The following is a 21,687-nucleotide window of genomic DNA, read 5'->3' on the forward strand; positions in this document are numbered from 1 at the left end:
GGGGACCTATACCCTATTATTCCTTAAACAGTAATTAAATATCAGGGGAAACTTTGGAGAAACATTAAAGCAGGCTTCCTAAACCTCGGCCCTCCAGATGTTTTGAGACTACAATTCCCATCATTCCTGATCACTGGTCCTGCTAGCTATGGATCATGGGAGTTGTAGGCCAAGAACGTCTGGAGGGCTGAGGTTGAGGAAGCCTGCATTAAAGTGATGCATTAAAATCCAAGATGAACTGAGGTCAACACCCAAGAGAACAAACAGGAGTTACATTTGCTGAATGTAATAGCTCAACAACTTCCACTCTCCTGACTTTGTGGATTACAGGGAATGACGTTGGAAAATGTGGTCTCAGTCCCACCAAATTTAAACACTCTTATGTCCCATTGGTTTTAGCAGAAAAATACATTCTTAAACGCCTCCCTCTGACATCAGTATGATTCAGAGGATGCTTAACTATTGATGAAATCTTGCCTCTTGCCTTTGACATGGAAATCATTCTCAAGGTGGGGCTGCCACAGGAAATAATTGAAAGGTAATGTGTCACTGTGGTTTAAATATAACCGAAAAGTTAGAAAAAATGATATGGTCTTGATGCCGTGAATGTTAACAAGTGTTTGGAAGAAATCACTGTGCTGCGGTAGAAGCTTCTACAGAGAAAGTATAGTTCCTTGAAAATTAACCACCATATAAAAGAACATCTGGTGTTTCTCATAAGTAATGGGGTCAAACTATAAATGGGGGCAGGACAATTAAAATATTGGAAACCACAAGGTAAGGTGAAAGTGGTTTGGTTCATTATATTAAAGGGAGTCCATAAATATCATAACCACCCCATTAAGACGCACATAAAAGACAACAAAAGGTTTACAAATGGAAATAGCTCCCTTATTTTCACCTTGGGTTGGCTTACGGCTCTCAAAAGACAATGGAGTACGCCTACGGGGGTGAAACCAAATCACTGCACCACTTAAGTGACCTCCCTGGGGTACAAGCCTGGGGAGCATGTCTGGGGGTCCTGGGCTGCCCCCTCTCAGCTGATGGGGTCCAAAGGAAAGCAGAACAAGATGTTGGGTACCAGCTTGGCTGAAGGAGTTGCCGGAAGGAGGCGGACAAGGCGCCATCCAAACATCTTGGGGACTCCACTATGGATTTGGGTAGCGGGGTTTACTCCTGAGCCTTCTCTTCTCCCGAAGATGTCCCACAAGGCAGTAGAGGTTTAGGACCAGAGTTTTCCGTCTCCTGGATGGCCTCCCTTCCCAGGTGGATGAGCCCCATCGGCCGTACCCTTCCTTCAACAAAAGGGTTTCCCAAACTTGGGTTTCCAGACGTTTTTGGCCTACAACTCCCATCACCCTTAAGCTAGCAGGACCAGTGGTCAGGGATGATGGGAACTGTAGTCCAAGAACAGGAAGAGACCCACGTTTGGGAAGCCCTACCGCACCTGCGGAAACGGCCTCCTTGAGCCTCACCATCAGCCGCCGCATTCGCTCTTTCTCAATCCGCTCCGTTTCCTTCTTCTGCTCACGCTCCGTGTTGGCGTGCCACGTGGCCACGGCTTTGGAAAGCTTCTGGATTTTCCCAGCCACGGACCGGTGGTACTCTTTGAAGTCCTTAGCGTGCTGCAAGATGCTGTTGAGATACTCCTGTGAAAAAGAAAAAGGGGGGAAATTAAACAGGGAGCTGACCCAGTAGCAACAGTCGCAGATTCCAAGCGCAACCTGCATCAAGGATCTAAATGTATTTCCTCTGGCTGATATAGTGCTATGACTCACAGCTGGGAAGATGAGGTTGTGGCCCCTCCTTCATCCTTGAGATGGGAAGGTAACTGCAGAGTCGCCCTTAAACTAAGCCAGGAGGGATACGCTTGGGTCCTCCACTCCTGATCGACCCAGCAGCCAGGCCCCTACCAGTTTTGACTATTTCTATTAGTTTGGGCTTGAATATGGGCAATGCTTTCCTGTCCAACTGTCAATAAACAAAGTAAATTATGCCTTTGCCAATAATAATAATAATAATAATAATAATAATAATAATAATAATAATAATACCCCACCCATCTGCCTGGGTTGGATCAGCCACTCTGGGTAGCTCCCAACAAAATAAGATGGACTCTCGGGTTGCGAACGTGATCCATGCGGGATGCTTCTGCGCATGAATGACCGCCGAAACCCGGAAGTAACTCGCTCCGGTACTTGGGGGTTTTGGCAGTCCGCAACCCGAAAATACGCAACCTGAAGCGTCTGTAACCTGAGGTATGACTGTACTAAAAACACGACAACACATATTAAAAACTTCTCTAAACAGGGCTGCCTTCAGATGCCTTCTAAAAGTCATATATTTCCTTATTTCCTTGACATCTGCTGGGGGGGGGGGCGTTCCTCAGGGCGGGTGCCACCACCGAGAAGGCCCTCTGCCTGGTTCCCTGTAACCTGGCTTCTTGCAGGGAGGGAGCTGCCAGAAGGCCCTCGGAGCTGGACCTCAGTGTCCGGGTTGGACAATGGGGGTGGAGACGCTCCTTCAGGTCTACTGGGCTGAGGCCATGTAGGGCTTTCAAGGTGAGCACCAACACTTTGAATTGTGCTCGGAAACGTACAGTAAGTGTCTGTTGTAGTGAACGCCCGTTGGTCTTACTTTGCATGCATTCAGGCCTTAAATGAACTGTCACAAACTGTACTTTTTGTATGTCATGGCAATCTGAACCCTTGTTTACAATTGCTTTTCCTGCATGTGTGTATCATTCTAGACTTGCATGCCCACTTTTCTCTCTCTGGGCCGATCTGGGGGGGTTCGCCCGACCCCACAGGGCCCATGGCAGGCGAAGGGGAAGAGCACCACCTTGGGAACCCTTGCGCTGGCTCCCACAAGTGGACGGACGTGATGGTTCTCCAATGCGCCATCAGCCTCTGGGTTGTTTTTGCTGCTGTTGCCTCTCTGAAAACAGCCAGGCTGTTACGTCATCATGAAGTGGTGCATATTTAAACCACTAACTGAGTGCTTCCTTGCATTCAGTCTTTTGCTGCTGAATAATGGAGCTAAAAACAAAGTATGCGAGGCTATTTAGAGCCAGTCCTAAATATGTCATTAGAAAGCATGTTGTTTAGTAACGTGAGCGGTGTGTGCTGTGATTTTTGTCCTGTGGACTACGGAGAAAGGTTTAATATTCCCTACCCAGCCAAGATGCAAATAAAAGTCCCTTCTACACTGCCATTGGCCTTAGAAAGAAGCTTCTGTAATGCCAGAGGGAGCATTAACATCTTGAGGGCCGGGGCGAGGGGGGAGCCCACCACGGCTAATTAAAAAACCAACAACCCAACATGCTCTCTAATGCAATATTGAGCATCACGTGCTATTTGACTCAGAGGCATAATCTCTGGAGGTTCCTAGCGGTTCTGCAGGAAGACATCAAACATCAATAAAAATGGAACGTATCTAAAAAAGCAGGAGAGGAAAACTGCATGTTGCAAGTCCTATTAATGAGAGCATGCGAGCAGCGGTCTCTTCCTAAACCACAAGGTCCTCCGCAGATCAACCGTAGGCCGATCCCCTTTGGAACAAATCACAGATCCGTGGTCATGCTTGCTACATACAGTGGTACCTCAGGTTAAGTACTTAACTCGTTCCGGAGGTCCGTTCTTAAGCTGAAACTGTTCTTAACCTGAAGCACCACTTTAGCTAATGGGAGTTCCTACTGCTGCCGCGCCGCCGGAGCACAATTTCTGTTCTTATCCTGAAGCAAAGTTCTTAACCCGAGGTACTATTTCTGGATTAGCGGAGTCTATAACCTGAAGTGTACCATCAGGATACCTCTTTTCCAACTCTGGGCATACCTGTTACTAACGTACATATACATGAGTTTTGTACATGTATACATGAGTTTTGTACAATAAAGCAGTTGGTCCCTTACCTTTCCCACCCTGACCTGGCCACAGTGACCCATGCGACGGTCACCTCCAGGCTTGACTACTGTAATTCGTCTACGCGGGGCTTCCCTTGAAGCTGTCCCAGAAACTCCAGCGGGTGCAGAATGCTGCAGCAAGGCTCCTCACGGGGTCTCTGCCATGGGAGCATATTCACCCAGTGCTTTTCCAGCTGCACTGGCTCACGGTAGAGTACAGGATCAGATTGAAGGTGCTGGTTTTGACCTTTAAAGCCCTTCACGGCCTAGGACCCTTCTACCTACGGGACTGCCTCTCTCAGTATCCCCCATGGAGGACCTTAAGGTCCATAAATAGCAACATCTTAGAGCTCCCGGACCCTAAGGAAGTTAGATTAGCCTCAACCAGAGCCAGGGCCTTTTCAGCACTGGCTTTGGCCTGGTGGAACGCTCTGCCTCATGAGACCAGGGCCCTGCAGGATCTGATTTCTTTCTGCAGGGCCTGTAAGACAGAGTTGTTCTGCCTGGCCTTTGGCTTGGAGCCAATTTGATTCCCTCCCCCTCTTTCTTTTTCCTTCTCCTCCTGTGATGAGGCTGCATTTTAATATTTTAATGTTTCAATATTTTAATGTTGTATTTTAATCTTGCTTTTAAGTTGTTATTCATTCAATTTGTTTTTATTATTGCTTGTTAGCCGCCCTGTGCCCGGACTTGGCTGGGAAGAATCATAGAATCATAGAGTTGGAAGAGACCACAAGGGCCATCGAGTCCAACCCCCTGCCAAGCAGGAAACACCATCAGAGCACTCCTGACATATGGTTGTCAAGCCTCTGCTTAAAGACCTCCAAAGAAGGAGACTCCACCACACTCCTTGGCAGCAAATTCCACTGTCAAACAGCTCTTACTGTCAGGAAGTTCTTCCTAATGTTTAGGTGGAATCTTCTTTCTTGTAGTTTGGATCCATTGCTCCGTGTCCGCTTCTCTGGAGCAGCAGAAAACAACCTTTCTCCCTCCTCTATGTGACATCCTTTTATAGATTTGAACATGGCTATCATATCACCCCTTAATCTTCTCTTCTCCAGGCTAAACATGCCCAGCTCCCTTAGCCGTTCCTCATAAGGCATCGTTTCCAGGCCTTTGACCATTTTGGTTGCCCTCCTCTGGACATGTTCCAGTTTGTCAGTGTCCTTCTTGAACTGTGGTGCCCAGAACTGGAAACAGTACTCCAGGTGAGGTCTGACCAGAGCAGAATACAGTGGCACTATTACTTCCCTTGATCTAGATGCTATACTCCTATTGATGCAGCCCAGAATTACATTGGCATTTTTAGCTGCCGCGTCACACTGTTGACTCATGTCAAGTTTGTGGTCAACCAAGACTCCTAGATCCTTTTCACATGAAGGGCGGGGTATAAATAAAAATTATTATTATTATTATTATTATTATTATTATTATTATTATTATTATTATTCTAAATTGCTTGTTTCAATTAATTTGCACAAGGGTGTACGTAGCAAGACAAGCAGCTCACTGCATTACAGCTCCAAACCCCCGACCCTTGGCTGTGCTGCTGATGGGAGTTGGAGTCCAGTGACATTTGGAGGGGGCGCTGGCGGCTATTCCTGCAACAGACGAGCAGAACCGTCCTGGAGCATGCAGATACCTGGTGCTTCTGCCTCCGTTTCCGCTCCTGTTCGATCTTCTGCTGCTTCTCCAGTTTCTCCGTCATCCGCGCTTCCCGCAAGGTCTGGCGCTTGCTGCGCTTGTAGGCCTTCGAGTTCAGCGCCGTCTCCAGCGTCGTGTCGCGGCGCATGCAAGCCACCACCTCTTGCCTGAGCTGAGAGCCAGAAGGACAGACCTTAGCAGCAAATCATCTCCACCAGCAAAACTCATTTTTTAAAGAACTGTCTCCTTCCCTTCCCTTTTTCTATTTTAAATTTTTATTCATACTTTTCAGATTCACACATTTCACTGATTTCACCACCATTCTGACATTTCAAAACTCACCGTATTTTTCGCCCTATAGGATGCACTGACCCATAAGGCGCACCTAGTTTTTTGGGGGGAAATAAAGGGGGGGAATTATTTCCCCCCCCCCCCAGTGCTCCCGCTGCTTGCAGAGAGGTCCGCGAAGCCTGGACGCGCTGATCTCAGCACGCGCAGGCTTCGGCATGCAGGCAACTCTCCGCAAGCAGCGGGAGCTTCAGCGAAAGCCTGCATTCGCCCCATAGGACGCACACACATTTCCCCTTCATTTTTGGAGGGGAAAAAGTGTGTCCTATAGGGCGAAAAATACAGTAGCTTCCTTCCCCCTCTTTCTGTGGTTCCTTGACTTTGTTTTTAATATCCTCTGCATATCCAAATTAGCTTAATTTGTTCATTTACTCATCTTCTTTAAATATACACTCTTATGAAAATGCAGGTTATTACAATAATCCTGCCAACATTTTTATCTGTTTACAGTTTAATCTGTAAATATTCAATAAACCCTTTCCATTATTTTATTAAAAGTTTGTTGTCTTGATTTCTTATTCTTCTGGCAAGTTTTGCCATTTCTGCATATTTCCTTTCACCTATAAGCTTTTTTTTGGTAGTACGTATAAATCTGGCTGGATTCCTCAAATGCCAGATCCCTGTTTTCTTGGTCAAGTTCACCAATATAGTTAGAATCTGAGAAATTGTCAGACTAGTAATTAATTTAAAAAAGGAATCATTCACTCCGCTCCGGGATTTATATACAAGATAGCAACGCACTCCGGAAACACTTTGCTTTCAAAGACTTTACATATGACTTTTATTCTCACTTTTTCGTTATTGCACTGCTATGCTGTTGTCGTCATGCTGTTCTGCAAGAAGGAAAAGTCAACTGAAATGATTCTTATAAAGAAGAGTTAGCATCTAGAATCTAGCAGGATGTCGGCAGAGCACAGCAGGCAGAAGATTGATTTTGGAAGCAGAATTTCTAGGTTCAAATCTCTTTTCAGCTATCGCTCATTCGATGATCTAAAGATGGAAAAGTCACTCATCCAAAGACTAGCCTAGTTGGGGCTGGGTGGGCGTCAGATAGCAAGCAATTAAGATTAGGGATCTTGAGTGCTACAGAAAGCACAATAACAACTTGACGGTGGTTAATTATTACTGATAACAATGCACACGGGGCAAATTAAACTTAATTCCCATGTACTCACAGGGAGGCTACTAGCATGATCTCCTCATCGACACCCCCCTCCCCACCCCCCAGTGCTGCTCCAGACTATTATTACAATTAATTTATCCATCACCTTCTCTAACATAACAATCTTATTGAAAGTTTTTTGACGTGTTAAACACTAACATTCAAACTCATTGGTAGGAAAATGCAAAACACTATAGAAGAGAAAAAGAGGGGGAAAGAACAGGAAAAACAGTAACTATAAAGACATTTGTGCTGTACATATCTTCTCATTAGGGACACGGGTGGCGCTGTGGGTTAAACCACAGAGCCTAGGGATTGCCGATCGGAAGGTCGGCGGTTCGAATCCCCACGACGGGGTGAGCTCCCGTTGCTCGGTCCCTGCTCCTGCCCACCTAGCAGTTCGAAAGCACGTCAAAGTGCAAGTAGATAAATAGGTACCGCTCCGGCGGGAAGCTAAACGGCGTTTCCGTGCACTGCTCTGGTTTGCCAGAAGCGGCTTAGTCATGCTGGCCACATGACCCGGAAGTTGTACGCCGGCTCCTTCGGTCAGTAAAGCAAGATGAGCGTCGCAACCCTAGAGCAATCTGTGACTGGACCTAACGGTCAGGGGTCCTTTTACCTATCTTCTCATTTATCCACACATAGAAAGGCAGACCCCTCTGCTCTCACCAGGGTGCCCCCATTTCCCCCCTGAGAAATTCTTCCCACCCTCCTTTTCTTGCAGGCACCTCCCACCGCCAACTGTCCCCTTCCTGAAAGCTTCCTGCTCAATTCATCCTAAAGGAATCTTAAAGTTCTCAATCCCCTTCTCAACCGGAAGTCAGTGTTCCGGTTTGCAAACTTTTTTCAGAAGCCGATTGTGCTCCGTTTTGAGTGTTACGCTTCCGACTTGAGCACCACACTTCCGTTTTGAGTGTTACGCTGAGTGTTTTTGCTATATATTTTGCATGTTTGCGACTGTGTGGAACCCAGTTCAGCTACTGATTGTGCGACTGCAGTACATTGTTTATCGCTTTCATTTTATGGATCAATGGTCTCGTTAGAGAGTGAAATTCATGTTAAATTGCTGTTTTAGGGGCTGTCTTTAAAAGTCTGGAACAGATTAATCCATTTTGCATTGGGAAAGCGCCCCTTGGTTTTGGAACGGACTTCTGGGACAGATAAAAGTTTGAGAACCAAGGTACTACTGTATTTGTCAACTACAGTGGTACCACAGAAGTTGAATGGAATCCGTTCCGGAAGTCCGTTTGACTTCCAAAGCGTTCGGAAACTGAGGTGCGGCTTCCGATTGGCTGCAGGAACACGTCGGACATTTGGGTTCCAAAGAACGTTCGCAAAGCGGAACACTCACTTCCGGGTCTGCAGCGTTCTGGAGCCAAAATGTTTGAGTCGCAAGGCGTTTGGGATCAAAGGTACGACTGTACAACCAAAAAAGCTTCCTTTCAGGGAAATTTGTTACCTGGCGCTGGAAATTCAGCAGCCTGAGTGCCTTCAGCTCCACCGTGGCTTTAGTTCGCAGGTCTGGGGGCAAAGAGCCAGGCAAGTTTTCCAATTCCTGAATTCTGTGAGCAATCCGTGCCTGAAGTCTAAACAGGGAAGGACACAGGGCAGGGGATTAGAAGAGAGAGAGATTAATTTGCCCATTGCAGGTGCATTTGACATTCTCTTGACCTTGCTAGATCTGCGATCCCATTCTCCGTTACTTGCGAATAAATCCAACCGCATCTCGCGGGACTTTACTCTCTGCAAACACATGTAGGATTGGGGCTCCACTGTTGTTACCGCTAATGAAATGCAAGTACGTACACTCTTGAAAGACGCAGCACTTTCAAACGCTGTTATTTATATCTAAAATAATTAGACTACGAATCACTGGAGAATTACCCATTTATCTGAAAAGCCTTTGAACTGCACATTATGTGTCTGTTAAGCTTAAGGTAAGAAATGAACAGAGAAAATCCTCTGAAATTTTCCAAAAGGCCAAGAGTTTCCTCACACTGTTGAGGAAGACATTTGAGGCATAAGCAGGGCTCAAAACGAGAAAGAAAAGGATTTAGATTCCAGCCAACCTGGGCTCCATTTCAAAGCAGCCTCAATTTCACCCACGGAAAATCTTTGCAATGGTTTTTAAGTCCACCTGGAAAGAAGGGGGGTGGGTAGCATCCCACGGTGTGGACACACAAATACACACCCTTTTTTATTTATTTTTTGTCAGAAGAATGTCAGCTGCCAATCATGGCGATTCACCGGCATGCCATTCAAATACCAATAAATTCACCCCCTTGTGTGCCGTTAAATCTCTTTATCGCAGCGCAAAGAGGGAAGAATTAATGCTAATGGTGTTAATAGAGGAGTTGGCAGCCCAGGGATGAAAAGTTGTTAACTAAGCGCAACGTTAAGAGCAGTGTCAGTCTGGCACCAGACAGGGAGGCTGAAAGAGGCAGCGCTTCCGAGAGCCAAGTGGGTCCTAACGTTACAGAGGACCCTCCTTCTGTTTTCAGGCCATGGAACAGAGCCAAGCACCAGCAGAAGCTGGGGAGGGAAGCAGGATGTGCCCCAGAAATTTTGAACAAACGGGATCCCCGGCAAACCCATCAGCAGCGTTTGGGAAGGAGGGGAATTTGATCCAGGGAAGAATGTCACCGTGACTTTGTCCCCTTTATCTTAATAAAGACTGGCCGCCTTACCTGGCAGGTAAAACGAAGAAAGCAACACCTGAAAATCAACTGAAACCCACACGTCTATCTAAGGGTAGAGACCAGTAGAACCGAATTGTAGATGCTGTCATTAATTTATCGCAAACTTATTCTTGGCTTTGCTTAAAACTGAACTAAAAGTCTCATAACTGAACAATCAATCAATCAATCAATCAATGCAACAGCCAAATGGCTTTCACAGAAATTAAAAGGAAAAATGTTTTTGGGGCTGTTTTTTTAAAATATAAATTCCTATTAGGAGTGCCCTGCGTAAGGAATTGTAATTAACACTCTACTTTTAAAGGCTTTGTGGCAGCCACATATTCTACAATCAATGCATCAAATGCCGAAATAATGCTCCCTGCCTAATCCTGGGAACAGATTAAAAAGGCTGCCCTTGCATTCAGAGGGAAACAGTGAAGGCTCTTAAGCCGTTCAATCATAAGGAAGGGCCAAAGACAGAAGCAGTTTCTTGAAGCTGCCATTTGCAAAACGCTCAGGGGATTTAATCTAACCCTGTCCAAAATATATTTAATTAATCTCCACAGTGCAGTTATTTGTCTTCATCCATGCAGAAAGCGAATTTCGAACTGGAACTGGAGATGCAGATCTTCTTGCAAAAGGGCAGAAGCCCCTGGAACCGAGGGAGAACAGTCACAAGCGTCGCCGTGAAGGACGGTGAGGTTTGTTTTGCCATGCAGCAGGACTGAGGACTCTGGGGTAGCAAAGAGCTTTCTGGCAGGGATACTTTCGTCAGATGATAAAAGGAATCCATCCGACATAATCCACTGTGCTCGTAATTTCAGGACAATAGCGGGCGTACATTTTTTTATGAGCTCTGAGAAGGAAAGAAGCTTTGCACATCGTGGAGTGACACTAAATTGCACTGCGCATTATTAGTTTTACAAGACTTATTCATTAAGATTAAAGCAGCACTTAATTTTTCTTCTAAGTGTTAAAGAGAGCTTTGTAAGAATTACGGCATGAATTTATTGCGCTGGCCCAGTTTCAAACAGCAAAATAAGCTGAGCTGTTCTCGACATAAATGTAAAGGTTTTGTAGAATTTTTTCAAAAGATAAAGAGTTTCACTATAGTCTTTGTTGGTCAAAGGAGGGTATAATCGCGTTTTGGAGCAATCTCTTGTTATGCAGAATAAATTCAAGAGAGAAGTCAAGTATAGCCATACTATGACGAATATCAGCAAAACTCTTTTCAGGATGGGCCACAACTTTTCAGAGGCAGTTTTAAGGGCAGAAGGCACCGTCAATGGCACTTCACTGACCCTTCTTCTTCTTCATCATCCTCAGATCTCAGGATGGTTCACAATTTAAAGCATTAGCACAAAACATTCTCCAGCCAGCTTCTGGAGCTGGCTTCTGCCTTCGCTCAGAGCACGCAGGTTTCTCTTAAGTAGTAGTAGTCGTAATAATAATAATATTTTTTTACTTATACCCCACCCTCCCCAGCCAAAATCGGGCTCAGGGCGGCTAACAACCAATAATAAAAGCAAGCTGATTAAAATACAATTTAAAAGATTAAGATACGTTAAAACATTAGGGTGCAATCTCTTCATAGGAGGAGAAAGGAAATGAAAGAAGGGGAGGGAATCAAACTGATTCCAAGCCAAAGGCCAGGTGAAACAACTCTGTCTTACAGGCCCTGTGGAAAGAAACCAGATCCCTGGTCTCATGAGGCAGAGCGTTCCACCAGGCCGGAGCCAGTGTTGAGAAGGCCCTGGATCTGGTTGTGTCTAATCTGACTTCCTTAGGGCCCGGGATCTCTAGGGTGTTGCTATATATAGACCTTAAGGTCCTCCGTGGGGCATACCAGGAAATGCGGTCCCGTAGGTATGAGGGTCCTAGGCCATGATGTAGCCTCAGAGAAGGTGGTGATGTGAGAACCCCAATTCTTAACAGAGATTGATGAAATCCCAAATAATGCTGGGAGACAAGGAACCTGTGTTGCAGCAGCATAATCCTGGGTATGACCAGGTTTGGCGTAGCTGCGATGTCGCGCCAGTCAGCTGGTCTGTGGTCAGCTGGTCTTCTGGCGCCCCAATGCCCCACTGACCATTTGCTTTGTGATCTTGCAAAGAAAAAGCACCCAGAGATACCGTCAAGGCGACCAGAGCCTAGATTTAAGGTGCCGTTTGGCTCCCAGATTTTACATCTCAGTTTCTGACGCTACTTCTGGTCAGGTTGGCAGTACAGATGAGGATTGGCAGATGGCCTCCCTTTATCTCCTCGCACATAGTTTTGGCTTTTGGTGATGTATTATAGAGATCTATGAGGTATTTGAACCAAACCTGGGGCTGGGGGTGCAGTTCATGAGGGAAATTTGCATCAATTGGAACCACCACCAGCCTCAAGGGAGCGGAGGTGCCCTTCTTCTATGCCCAAAGAATCTTCTAGAAGGAGACACACATTCCTTTGTAGTTTTCCCTCTGTCCACTGGGTGCAGGAGAAATTCTGTAAAATGGCTCTGCAGAGGTGAAAAAACACCTTCTACACAACTCTCAGAAAACGCACAAGACTCGTCATACTCTCCCTCAAGTCAGCTGGTGCCTATTTGGGCGACACCACACAATTTCCGGAACGAGTCGCCACCCTTCCCCCAAAGTTACACACCATGAGTGTGACGTTGTTTTCATACAGCAGGCATGTCCAACTGGTAGATTGCGGGGTGTTCCTGCTAGATATTTGGTCCCTCAGTGATGTCCCCCCCCACAACAACTGTGGCTTCCTTAAAAAAGCCCAACAACTTTGCCTTTCCCTAAAATGCTCAACAACTTTGGTCCATCCAACGACAATGGGTAGATCACTGCCAGTTTTTTTTCTATTGTGAGTAGACTGCAGTCTATTGGGAGTTGGACATCCCTGTCATATTTATTGTTGTTTAGTCGTGTCTGACTCTTCGTGACCCCATGAACCAGAGCACGCCAGGCACTCCTGTCTTCCACTGCCTCCTGCACCAAACTCATGTTGGTGGCTTCGAGAACACTGTCCAACCATCTCATCCTCTGTCGTCCCCTTCTCCTTGTGCCCCCAATCTTTCCCAACATCAGGGTCATTTTCAGGGAGTCTTCTCTTCTCATGAGGTGGCCAAAGTCTTGGAGCCTCAGCTTCAGAATCTGTCCTTCCAGTGAGCACTCAGGACTGATTTCCTTCAGAATGGATCGGTTTAATCTTCTTGCAGTCCATGGACTCTCAAGAGTCTCCTCCAGCACCAGAATTCAAAAGCATCAATTTTTTGGTGATCAGCCTTCTTTATGGTCCAGCTCTCACTTCCATACATCACTACTGAGGAAGCCATAGCTATAACTATATGGACCTTTGTTGGCAAGGTGATGTCTCTGCTTTTTATGATACTTCATGGATCACTGCCTTGCCGTGGCGAAGGGGCTTGAATAGCTCAGAGAAGCTGTGAGCTATGCCGTGCAGGGCCACCCAAGATGGACAGGTCATAGTGGAGAGTTTGGACCAAACGTGATCCACCTGGAGCAGGAACCGGCAAGCCACTCCAGTATCCCTGACAAGAAAACTCCATGGACAAAGACAACCCTGTCATACAGCAATTGCTAAATGTTTATTTTTTAAAAATAAATCACAAATCGTACTGAAACACCTTCTGCCTCTCCGGCTGGTTCTTACCTATATTCCCGCTCTTGGAGGATTTCCACAGGGTCCAGCCCTTGGGGCTTTTGGATGGGGCTAATGCGGTTCTGTTTCTGCTGCAGCTGGACGATGGGAGAAGGCTGGCCGGCCGCGGGCGGAGGAACCGAAGGGCCTGGCATGACAGCCGCCGGCTGGGCAGGGGCGGGCGCCGGAGAAGGTCTTCCGCTGGGGGACGGGACAGGGAGCTTCTGAGGGGTGCTGGGAACATTCATCTCTGGCCCTTGTCCTGGAAAATAAGGTGGCACCAATATTCATAAACCTGGACCAAAAGGAGCTAAACAAAACGTTATCTATCCTTTTGGATAAGGTCAACACAATAGGATCAAGGACACTTCAGCAGCCAGATGCACCTGCTAAAGAGAAGGAATGAAATACAGGCGTACCTTGGATCTTGAACGCCTTAGCTCCCGAACGATCGAAACCCGGAAGTGATTGTTCCGGTTTTTGAACTTTCTTTTGGAAACCGAATGTCCGACGGGGCTTCCGATTGGCTGCAGGACCTTCCTGCAGCCAATCAGAAGCTGCGCTTTGGTTTCTGAACGTTTTGGAAGTCGAATGGACTTCCGGAGTGGATTCCATTCAACTTTCAAGGTACGACTGTATGCCAAACAATGACACTTCTCCACATTTGCTTCCATGTATACCAACAGAAGCATTATTACAGTTAATAATAATAATAATTTATTTACATCCCACCCTCCCCGGCCAGGGCCTGGCTCAGGACGACTAACACCAAATATAAATTACAATAAAACATAATAGAAAAACAACAACAAACAAACAGTTAATTAAAATACAGCCTCATTTTAGTAGTAGCCCATAAACCAGGACCATAAAGGGAGGAAACATTAGATATTAACAATCGGCTGAATCTAGGTGCACCACAATTCAATTCCTGACACATGAAATATTCCATTATAAAGCAAATTTTGCCCAGTCATGTGAGCAGATGATACGTAACCCTCTTTTCATAACCCCGAGGGATGGTTCACATGTAACAGGCCAGCATCGGCTTGGGCTGGCACACTCTCTTCTCTCCCTGGGCAGCCCCATCGCATCCAAACTGGCTAACTTTGATTGCAGACCAGAACTGGTAACCCGCTTTAAAGCGTTACTTCCGGTTTTGGTTTGGAGAACGAGCGCAAAGCCCAATTTTCCCATTCAGATGCAACAGCACACCGTGGTCTCTCCAACTCAGGAAATCAAAGTATGTGAGGAGAAGGAAGCCTCATACCAGATCATGGTTTGGTGATAATCTCTAAACCAGCCCTAAGACTTATTTGGCTTTAAAAAAAAAATCAGGATTAATCTCTAGAGTTTGAAAGTTCTAAAATAGTTTGTGGACTTTATTTTGCATTCATTAATTATACAAGTACATGTTATGTGCCCACTGGGACGGGTTTGCTTTTGTGGTCCTGTGATATCCTACAAGTTAATTCCTATTAGGAGCATGGACACCAGTGCTGCAATATGCACACAGCCTTGTATGCTGGTGAGAGAAACCAAAGCTACGTCTAAACAAAAAAACTGAATGCATCAAGCAAAAAAACTGAATGCATCAATAAAGCAGGGAACTTGGCTGCATTTGAGGTAGTACAGCTGTGTCTGTTATGATAAATGAAAATGTTGGCATTTACCAGTAATTCTCAACATATAAGGTCAAGGGTAAAGACCAGAAGATGCTGCTATTTACTAATATGCCTGAGAAGCTAATTTAATGCTTCAACTCTCCATGAAATTCCATCCCTGTTCCCATCCTTTTATCAATAAAAGATTGCCTTTCCCAGGAAATGTCAAAACGAAACTCGCCGCAATTTCTCACGTTTATCAGTTACCTCACATTACCAAACTTTCATTCTCATTTCTATCGTTCACCAAGGAAAACATCGCGCTTTTAAAACGACTTAATGGAATTGTCCCAATAGTCCAACGTCAATAAAAACCATTACAGTCCAATAGTATTTACTTTGCTATACATTGGTACCTTGGTTCTCAAATGCCTTGGTACTCAAACAACTTGGAACTCAAACACTGCAAACCAGGAAGTAAGCGTTCCAGTTTGCAAACTTTTTTCGGAAGCCAAACGTGCTCCTTTTTTGAGTGACACACTTCCATTTTGAGTGTTACGCTGAGGTCTGTCTGTTTCTGCTATTTATTTTGAGGCTCTTTTTTTTGTCTGTTTCCGTGGTTGTGTGGAACCCAGTTCAGCTACTGGTTGATTGGTTGATGGTGGGATTGCAGCACATTGATTATTGCTTTCATTTAATGGATCCATGGTCTCGTTAGTAAAATCCATGTTAAATTGCTGTTTCAGGGGTTGTTTTTAGAAGTCTGGAATGGATCGATCCGTTTCGCATGACTTTCTATGGGAAAGCGCGCCTTGGTTTTGGAACGGACGTCCGGGACGGATTAAGTTTGAGAACCAAGGGACCACTGTATAGCAAAGGAGTTGTGTGTGGTTTTTTTAAACAAAGGACTGACTAACCCAACATTATTCTTTTTCTCAACTCTCTCTCTCTCTGTCATGTCAATGCTCTAGATATAAAAGAGCTGCCGACATCTTTCTTTCTTTTTTACCTTCTGGCCAGGTTTTGGGGGCCATGGCAGCTGTGTGTGCTGGCATTCCTGAAGCAGCTCCTGGTCCAGCTGAGAGGGGAGCATTGGCATGTGCTGCAAAAACTGCAAAAAGACGGTTTTCCTTCCATTAGAATGGGCCACAGCAAAGCAGGTTCCAGTAGCTTTTGCACCTCCGTCAGGAGTTGCAGTGAATTCCGTGACAGGCACACACAGAGAGTTCAAACCCCATCGCAGAGAGCATGCAAGCAATGCTCACGCAGTTAGATTTTGTGGGGTCAGCCTGAAGCTGGAGGAAAGAGAAAACTGAGGCCTCTTGCACAATGTAAAATGCAGGTCTGCAATAGCCACGTAATGGCCAAGAGGTTCAGGTTCTACGAAAGGGAGTTATTCCAGAGTTGGAAAATAGGTATCCTGACGGTGCTGGGATATTGCAGCAGGACCTAGCTCTCTGCCACACATCGAAAGTGGGGAAGAAATTCAGGACAGAGCAGCAAATACAGGTACTTGATTGGCCAGGGAATTCCCCAGATGTCAATCCCATGGAGAATTTGTAGGCTATATGCAAAAGTCGCCTCCGTGCTGTAGACTGTACGACTATGGAGAAGCTCAATCAGATGCTGATTCAAGTGTGGTACAGGCATCCGAAAATTAACTGGGACTGTTCAAAACTAGTAGACTCCATGCCAAACCGTGTTCAAACGCTGCTTAAAAATAGCAGAGGTAATATCCGTTACTAACGTACGTGTATGTGAGTTTTGTACATGTATACATGGGTTTTCTGCAATAAACTACTGTGCTAAATTCATCGTTGGTTTCAATTGCCGTATTTTTCGCTCTGTAAGACGCACCAGACCATAAGATGCACCTAGTTTTTGGAGGAGGAAAACAAGAGAGAGAAAATATTCTGAATCTCAGAAGCCAGAGCAGCAAGAGGGATCGCTGCGCAGTGAAAGCAGCAATCCCTTTTGCTGTTCTGGCTTCTGGGATAGCTGCGCAGCCTGCATTCGCTACATAAGACGCACACACATTTCCCCTTACTTTTTAGGAGGGGGAAAGTGCATCTTATAGAGTGAAAAATACGGTGATTTGCACAAGGGTGACTGTAGAGGAAGCCGATTGAGCCCGGCAGTTTTACCCGTTGGCTTGTAAAGAGTCTGTTGCTGTTGAATCCCGGGCAGAGTCCTCTTCCCCTGGACGGCAAGCTGGAGGTTTTCGGGCAGCGGCTGACCCCTGGCCAGCATCTTGTAGGCCAGAATCTGCGCCCGGAGTTGGTGCAGCTGAACCGGGCTGAAGGGCGAAGGTCCCCGGCTGGGCTGGCTCATAGCTTGCGGGTCTCCCGGCATCGTGGGTCCCGGCTGGCTTGGCGGCATTTGGGGCGGGGTGGGACCCCCTCCGGACATGGGGCTGGAGACGTGCTCGGGGGCCGGTCCCAAGGGTGACGGGTGGGGAGACATGTAGCCTGGAAGAAGCGAAAGAGAAATTAGCGCCGTCATTTCCTGAAAAATGTAAGAGGCTTTCCTTGCGGCAGAGTGGCTCAGCTTAATTAGGAAACAAGGATCACCGGGGGGGTGGGGGGGGAGAGAGACAATAAGCCAAAGAGTAACTTGCCACTCACAGCCACAGTATTTCCCTCTAGCATTTTGGTAAACGAGCTGGATTTATTTATTTATAGGATTCTTAAAAAAAAAAAAACTTTTGGGAATGTAAAAAAAATGAAAGGTTTCTGGGAAATGATTTATAATGAACTGAAAAAAATGTTGAAATATACCTTTGTTTAAAAACCAGAAACTTTTCTGTTAGGAATACTAAGAAATGACATAAAAAAGAAGGATGAGAAGTTGTTTTTATATGCAGTAACAGCGGCAAGAATCTTGGTGGCACAAAAATGGAAACAGGAAGAAATCCCGACGAAAGAAAAATGGAGAATGAAGTTGATGGAATCGCAGAATTAGACAAGCTAACGGGGAGAATTTGGAACCGGCGAGACCAGAGATTTACCGAGGACTGAAATAAATTTACAGAGTATATTAAGAATATTTGTGAAGGTCAATTAACGTTTGTAGGTTTTCAAGAAGCTCTGTGATAATAATGGAAAGAAATATTGTTTTATAATAATTGTTAAGATTAATTTGGTTAAAAAAAAAACCCAATATAGATGCAAGAAATGTGAATAACTGTGAAAACATGAAAATTTCCAGATAGACTGAAGGAAGTCTGAAAGTGGAAAGATTTGAATTGGATGTATAATTCAAATGGAATGTTATTTTTATTATTTTTATTTTTTTATTGTTAAATTTGAAAAATTTATAAATAAAAAAATTATTAAAAGAAACTTTATTAAACTTTTAGAAAACCACAAAATCAAAATTATCTGTAACAGATAAACACCAAAGAATTGTCAATATTCATTACACTTTATCACAGTCTTCTTCTAGTTCCACTGACTTACTGCCAACTCCATCTAGCTTTAAATGTGTATTTATCTAGCTCACTGTTTGTGTCTGTTTAAAATAATTGCTTAGCCAAGATATTGTACTTTCTTTACAACTGTTCGGTGTATAACAGAAGCTATTCAAAGGCTGCCACAGATTTTATAGTGTTGCAATCTTTTATGTAACTTTTAAATAAACCCCATTTATTGAAAAATACTTGATCTGCGTGGTCTCTTATTCTTCCTGATAGCTTAGCCAGTTCTGTGTACGCTGTTAGTTTTTGTTGCCACTCCAATTTTGATGGTACTTTCCAATTTGATGCTATTAAAATTCTCGCAGCCACTGTCGCATAGAGGAATAATTCCCTTACACTTTTTGGGATAGCGGAACCCAGTATCCCAAGAAGGAAGGCCTCTGGGTTTTTTGTAAACACGCTCTTATGCATTTTTTTTAGGTTCTATAGATATTTCATCTATTTATAGGATTCATAGCCCACCTTTCAATGAACGTATTTTGCCAAGTCAGCTTTCCCAAAAAGCACATAAAATAAAAACCAATTGGGTATTCCCATTTTAAGAGCCTGCAAGACATTTATGGTATACTACCTAAATCAGCTGCACGTGCGTCGTTGAGCAATCTTATGATTATGGTGTGCAAACCAATTAGGACAGAGTTTCCACTTTCCCACAGCTCTGTGGGTTCACAGGACATGCACACAGTACAAAGAAGGTTCTTGGTTTCCAACAGATTCAAGTCACAGATACCAACATAAAACAAAACAATTAAGATGTAATACGCAGAGCGTTTTAGTCTCATCAACCTAAAGGTCCTAGGTTTTAAACCCCAGGAGTCTCTGAGACTCCTATGCTTCCTTCCGTATTCTTAAAGTACAGTGGTACCTTGGTTCTCAAATGCCTTGGTTCCCAAAGGCCAAAAACCCAGAAGTAAGTGTTTCGGTTTTCAAACGTTTTTCGGAAGCCAAAGGTCCGATGTGGCTGTCAGCAATTTTTTCCGGGGCGCCTGCACCAATCAGAAGCTGCGCCTTGGTTTTTGAGCATTTCAGAAGTCAAATGGACTTCCAGAACAGATTAAGTTCGATTACCACTGTATTTGGCGCTTTTGGTTTTGCTATCTTTTTTTATTTTGATTTTTTTTGAGGCTTTTTTGGTTCATTTGTTTTTGTGACTGTGAGGAACCCAGTTCAGCTGACTGACTGTGTGACTGCAGAAATGGATAAAAGCCCCCCCATCCAAACAATGACTATCATCAGAGTAAGTAAGAAAATAAATTAATTTTAATTCTCGTCATCTACAATACTGTCTTATTCCTTTGATAGAACAGTACCTTGATTATTGCTTTCATTTTATGGATCAATGGTCTCGTTAGGGAGTAAAATTCATGTTGAATTGCTGTTTTGGGGTTGTTTTCAGAAGTCTGGAACGGATTAATCCATTTTGCATGACTTCCTATGGGAAGGCGTGCCTTGGTTTTGGAAGCTTTGGTTTTGGAACAGACTTCCGGAACGGGGCTGTTGTCTAGACATGCTCAAACGCATGTCCCATGCTCAGTTCAGAGAAACAAGGTGCACCATCAGAATCAAAGGAGACAGGCAAAAACACTCAAACATAGTGCAGTATAGGGTCTGGCAGAGGTGCGGTTTGGGGAGTGTCTTGGGGGCCAGACAAAAAAGATTGGACGGCCACATTTAGCCCCTGCCCCAAATGTAAGGGGATGTTTAAAGGTAAAGGGACCCCTGACCATTAGGTCCAGTCGTGGCTGACTCTGGGGTTGCGGCGCTCATCTCGCTTTATTGGCCGAGGGAGCCAGCATACAGCTTCCGGGTCATGTGGCCAGCATGACTAAGCCACTTCTGGCGAACCAGAGCAGCGCACGGAAACGCCGTTTACCTATCTGCCAGAGCGGTACCTATTTATCTACTTGCACTTTGACGTGCTTTCGAACTGCTAGGTTGGCAGGAGCAGGGACTGAGCAATGGGAGCTCACCCCGTTGCGGGGATTCGAACCGCCAACCTTCTGATCGGCAAGTCCTAGGCTCTGTGGTTTAACCCACAGCACCATCCGCGTCCTGTAAGGGGATGTTTAAATGTCCCCAAATTTACTGGGCTAGCCTGGCTATCTATGTATCTATCGCGCCACACTGTTCTCCACTTTCACAATACTATTCCAGGCCCTAAGTAACAGGAGCCCCCGCCCAGGACACAACCTGGGGGAAAGCTTTTGCAACGTAAGCATGCAACGATATGTCAGGCCAGAACGAGGTTTTACGCTGTAACCGTCTCGAAGCGCGAATACACGTTGTTTGCTCAGGCGGCTGGGTGTTGGGCCTGGCGCTCAAATGAATGCAACTCCTTCTAAAGCCAGCCGCATATTCCTTTTCAATAGGAACAGAACGAAAACCAGGCAGCCCAGGATCAATAGGAGGAGGATATATAAATATCCCTCTGATTGCAACGTTCGTGTTTTCAAAAGGGGGCACGGGGAAGCAGCCTGCAGAGTTTGGTGGCATAACAGCGTTCCGAAATAAGTAACTCCCTTTCTGTTCAGCTGAGCTTCTGGAATGCCAGGCAACTGTTTAAACTGCAGAGTGTTTGCAAGCCTTATCTAAATACCGAAACCATCCCAAACGCTCGGTTTCAACCGTGAATTCCTCGGGGAAGGGACCCCTGAACGATGTGCTTCTGCCGCTGTTCATTTGTTTTCAGAAACTGCCAGAGATTAACCGTATTTTATGCTTACCTTCTGTTCTCAGGGCTTAGCTGCGCAGCATATGCCGCGACGAGAACGTTTGACCTTTCCGAGGCCTGGCCTGCCCTCCGTAAGCAGCGGGGAAAAAGCAGCTGGATGTGTCAGCCAAGGGAATGCAAGGAGAAGCCCCCAGGAAGGAAGGCGAAAGGGGCAAGGAAGGGGTGGCAAAGGAAAGGGAGATGCAAATTGCGAAGGGGAGGATATATCCCGCACACAAGGTGTGCACAATGCTAAACCCTAGGCAGGTTGCACCAATTTCACATCATGTATTTGGTCCGGTCCGGCGGGATGCGGGTGGCACTGGGGGTTAAACCACAGAGCCTAGGACTTGCCCTTCAGAAGGTCGCGGTTCGAATCCCCACGACGGGATAAGCTCCCATTGCTCGGTCCCTGCTCCTGCCAACCTAGCAGTTCAAAAGCACATCAAAGTGCAAGTAGATAAATAGGTACCACTCTGGCGGGAAGGTAAACGGTGTTTCCGTGTGC

General features: G+C 45.5%; 1 protein-coding gene across 6 annotated transcripts in view; it reads right to left on the bottom strand.

Annotated features, from left to right (window-relative positions):
* Positions 1–21,687, bottom strand: part of SMARCA2 (SWI/SNF related BAF chromatin remodeling complex subunit ATPase 2) — a 128,355-nt gene that overhangs the window by 87,270 nt on the left and 19,398 nt on the right. For 5 of the 6 annotated variants that reach the window (XM_081893720.1, XM_081893719.1, XM_081893721.1 and 2 more), the window contains 6 exons: positions 17,139–17,462; positions 16,004–16,105; positions 13,403–13,652; positions 8,515–8,641; positions 5,544–5,717; positions 1,476–1,649 (listed from right to left, as the gene is read on the bottom strand). In XM_081893720.1, coding sequence (XP_081749846.1) covers positions 1,476–1,649; positions 5,544–5,717; positions 8,515–8,641; positions 13,403–13,652; positions 16,004–16,105; positions 17,139–17,462 — 1,151 coding nt within the window. The remainder of the gene's footprint in view (positions 1–1,475; positions 1,650–5,543; positions 5,718–8,514; positions 8,642–13,402; positions 13,653–16,003; positions 16,106–17,138; positions 17,463–21,687) is intronic. The other variant, XM_081893722.1, reaches the window with a different exon arrangement.

The sequence above is a fragment of the Podarcis melisellensis genome (assembly GCF_964234715.1).
Source record: "Podarcis melisellensis genome assembly, chromosome: 17".
NCBI classification, from domain to species: Eukaryota; Metazoa; Chordata; class Lepidosauria; order Squamata; family Lacertidae; genus Podarcis; species Podarcis melisellensis.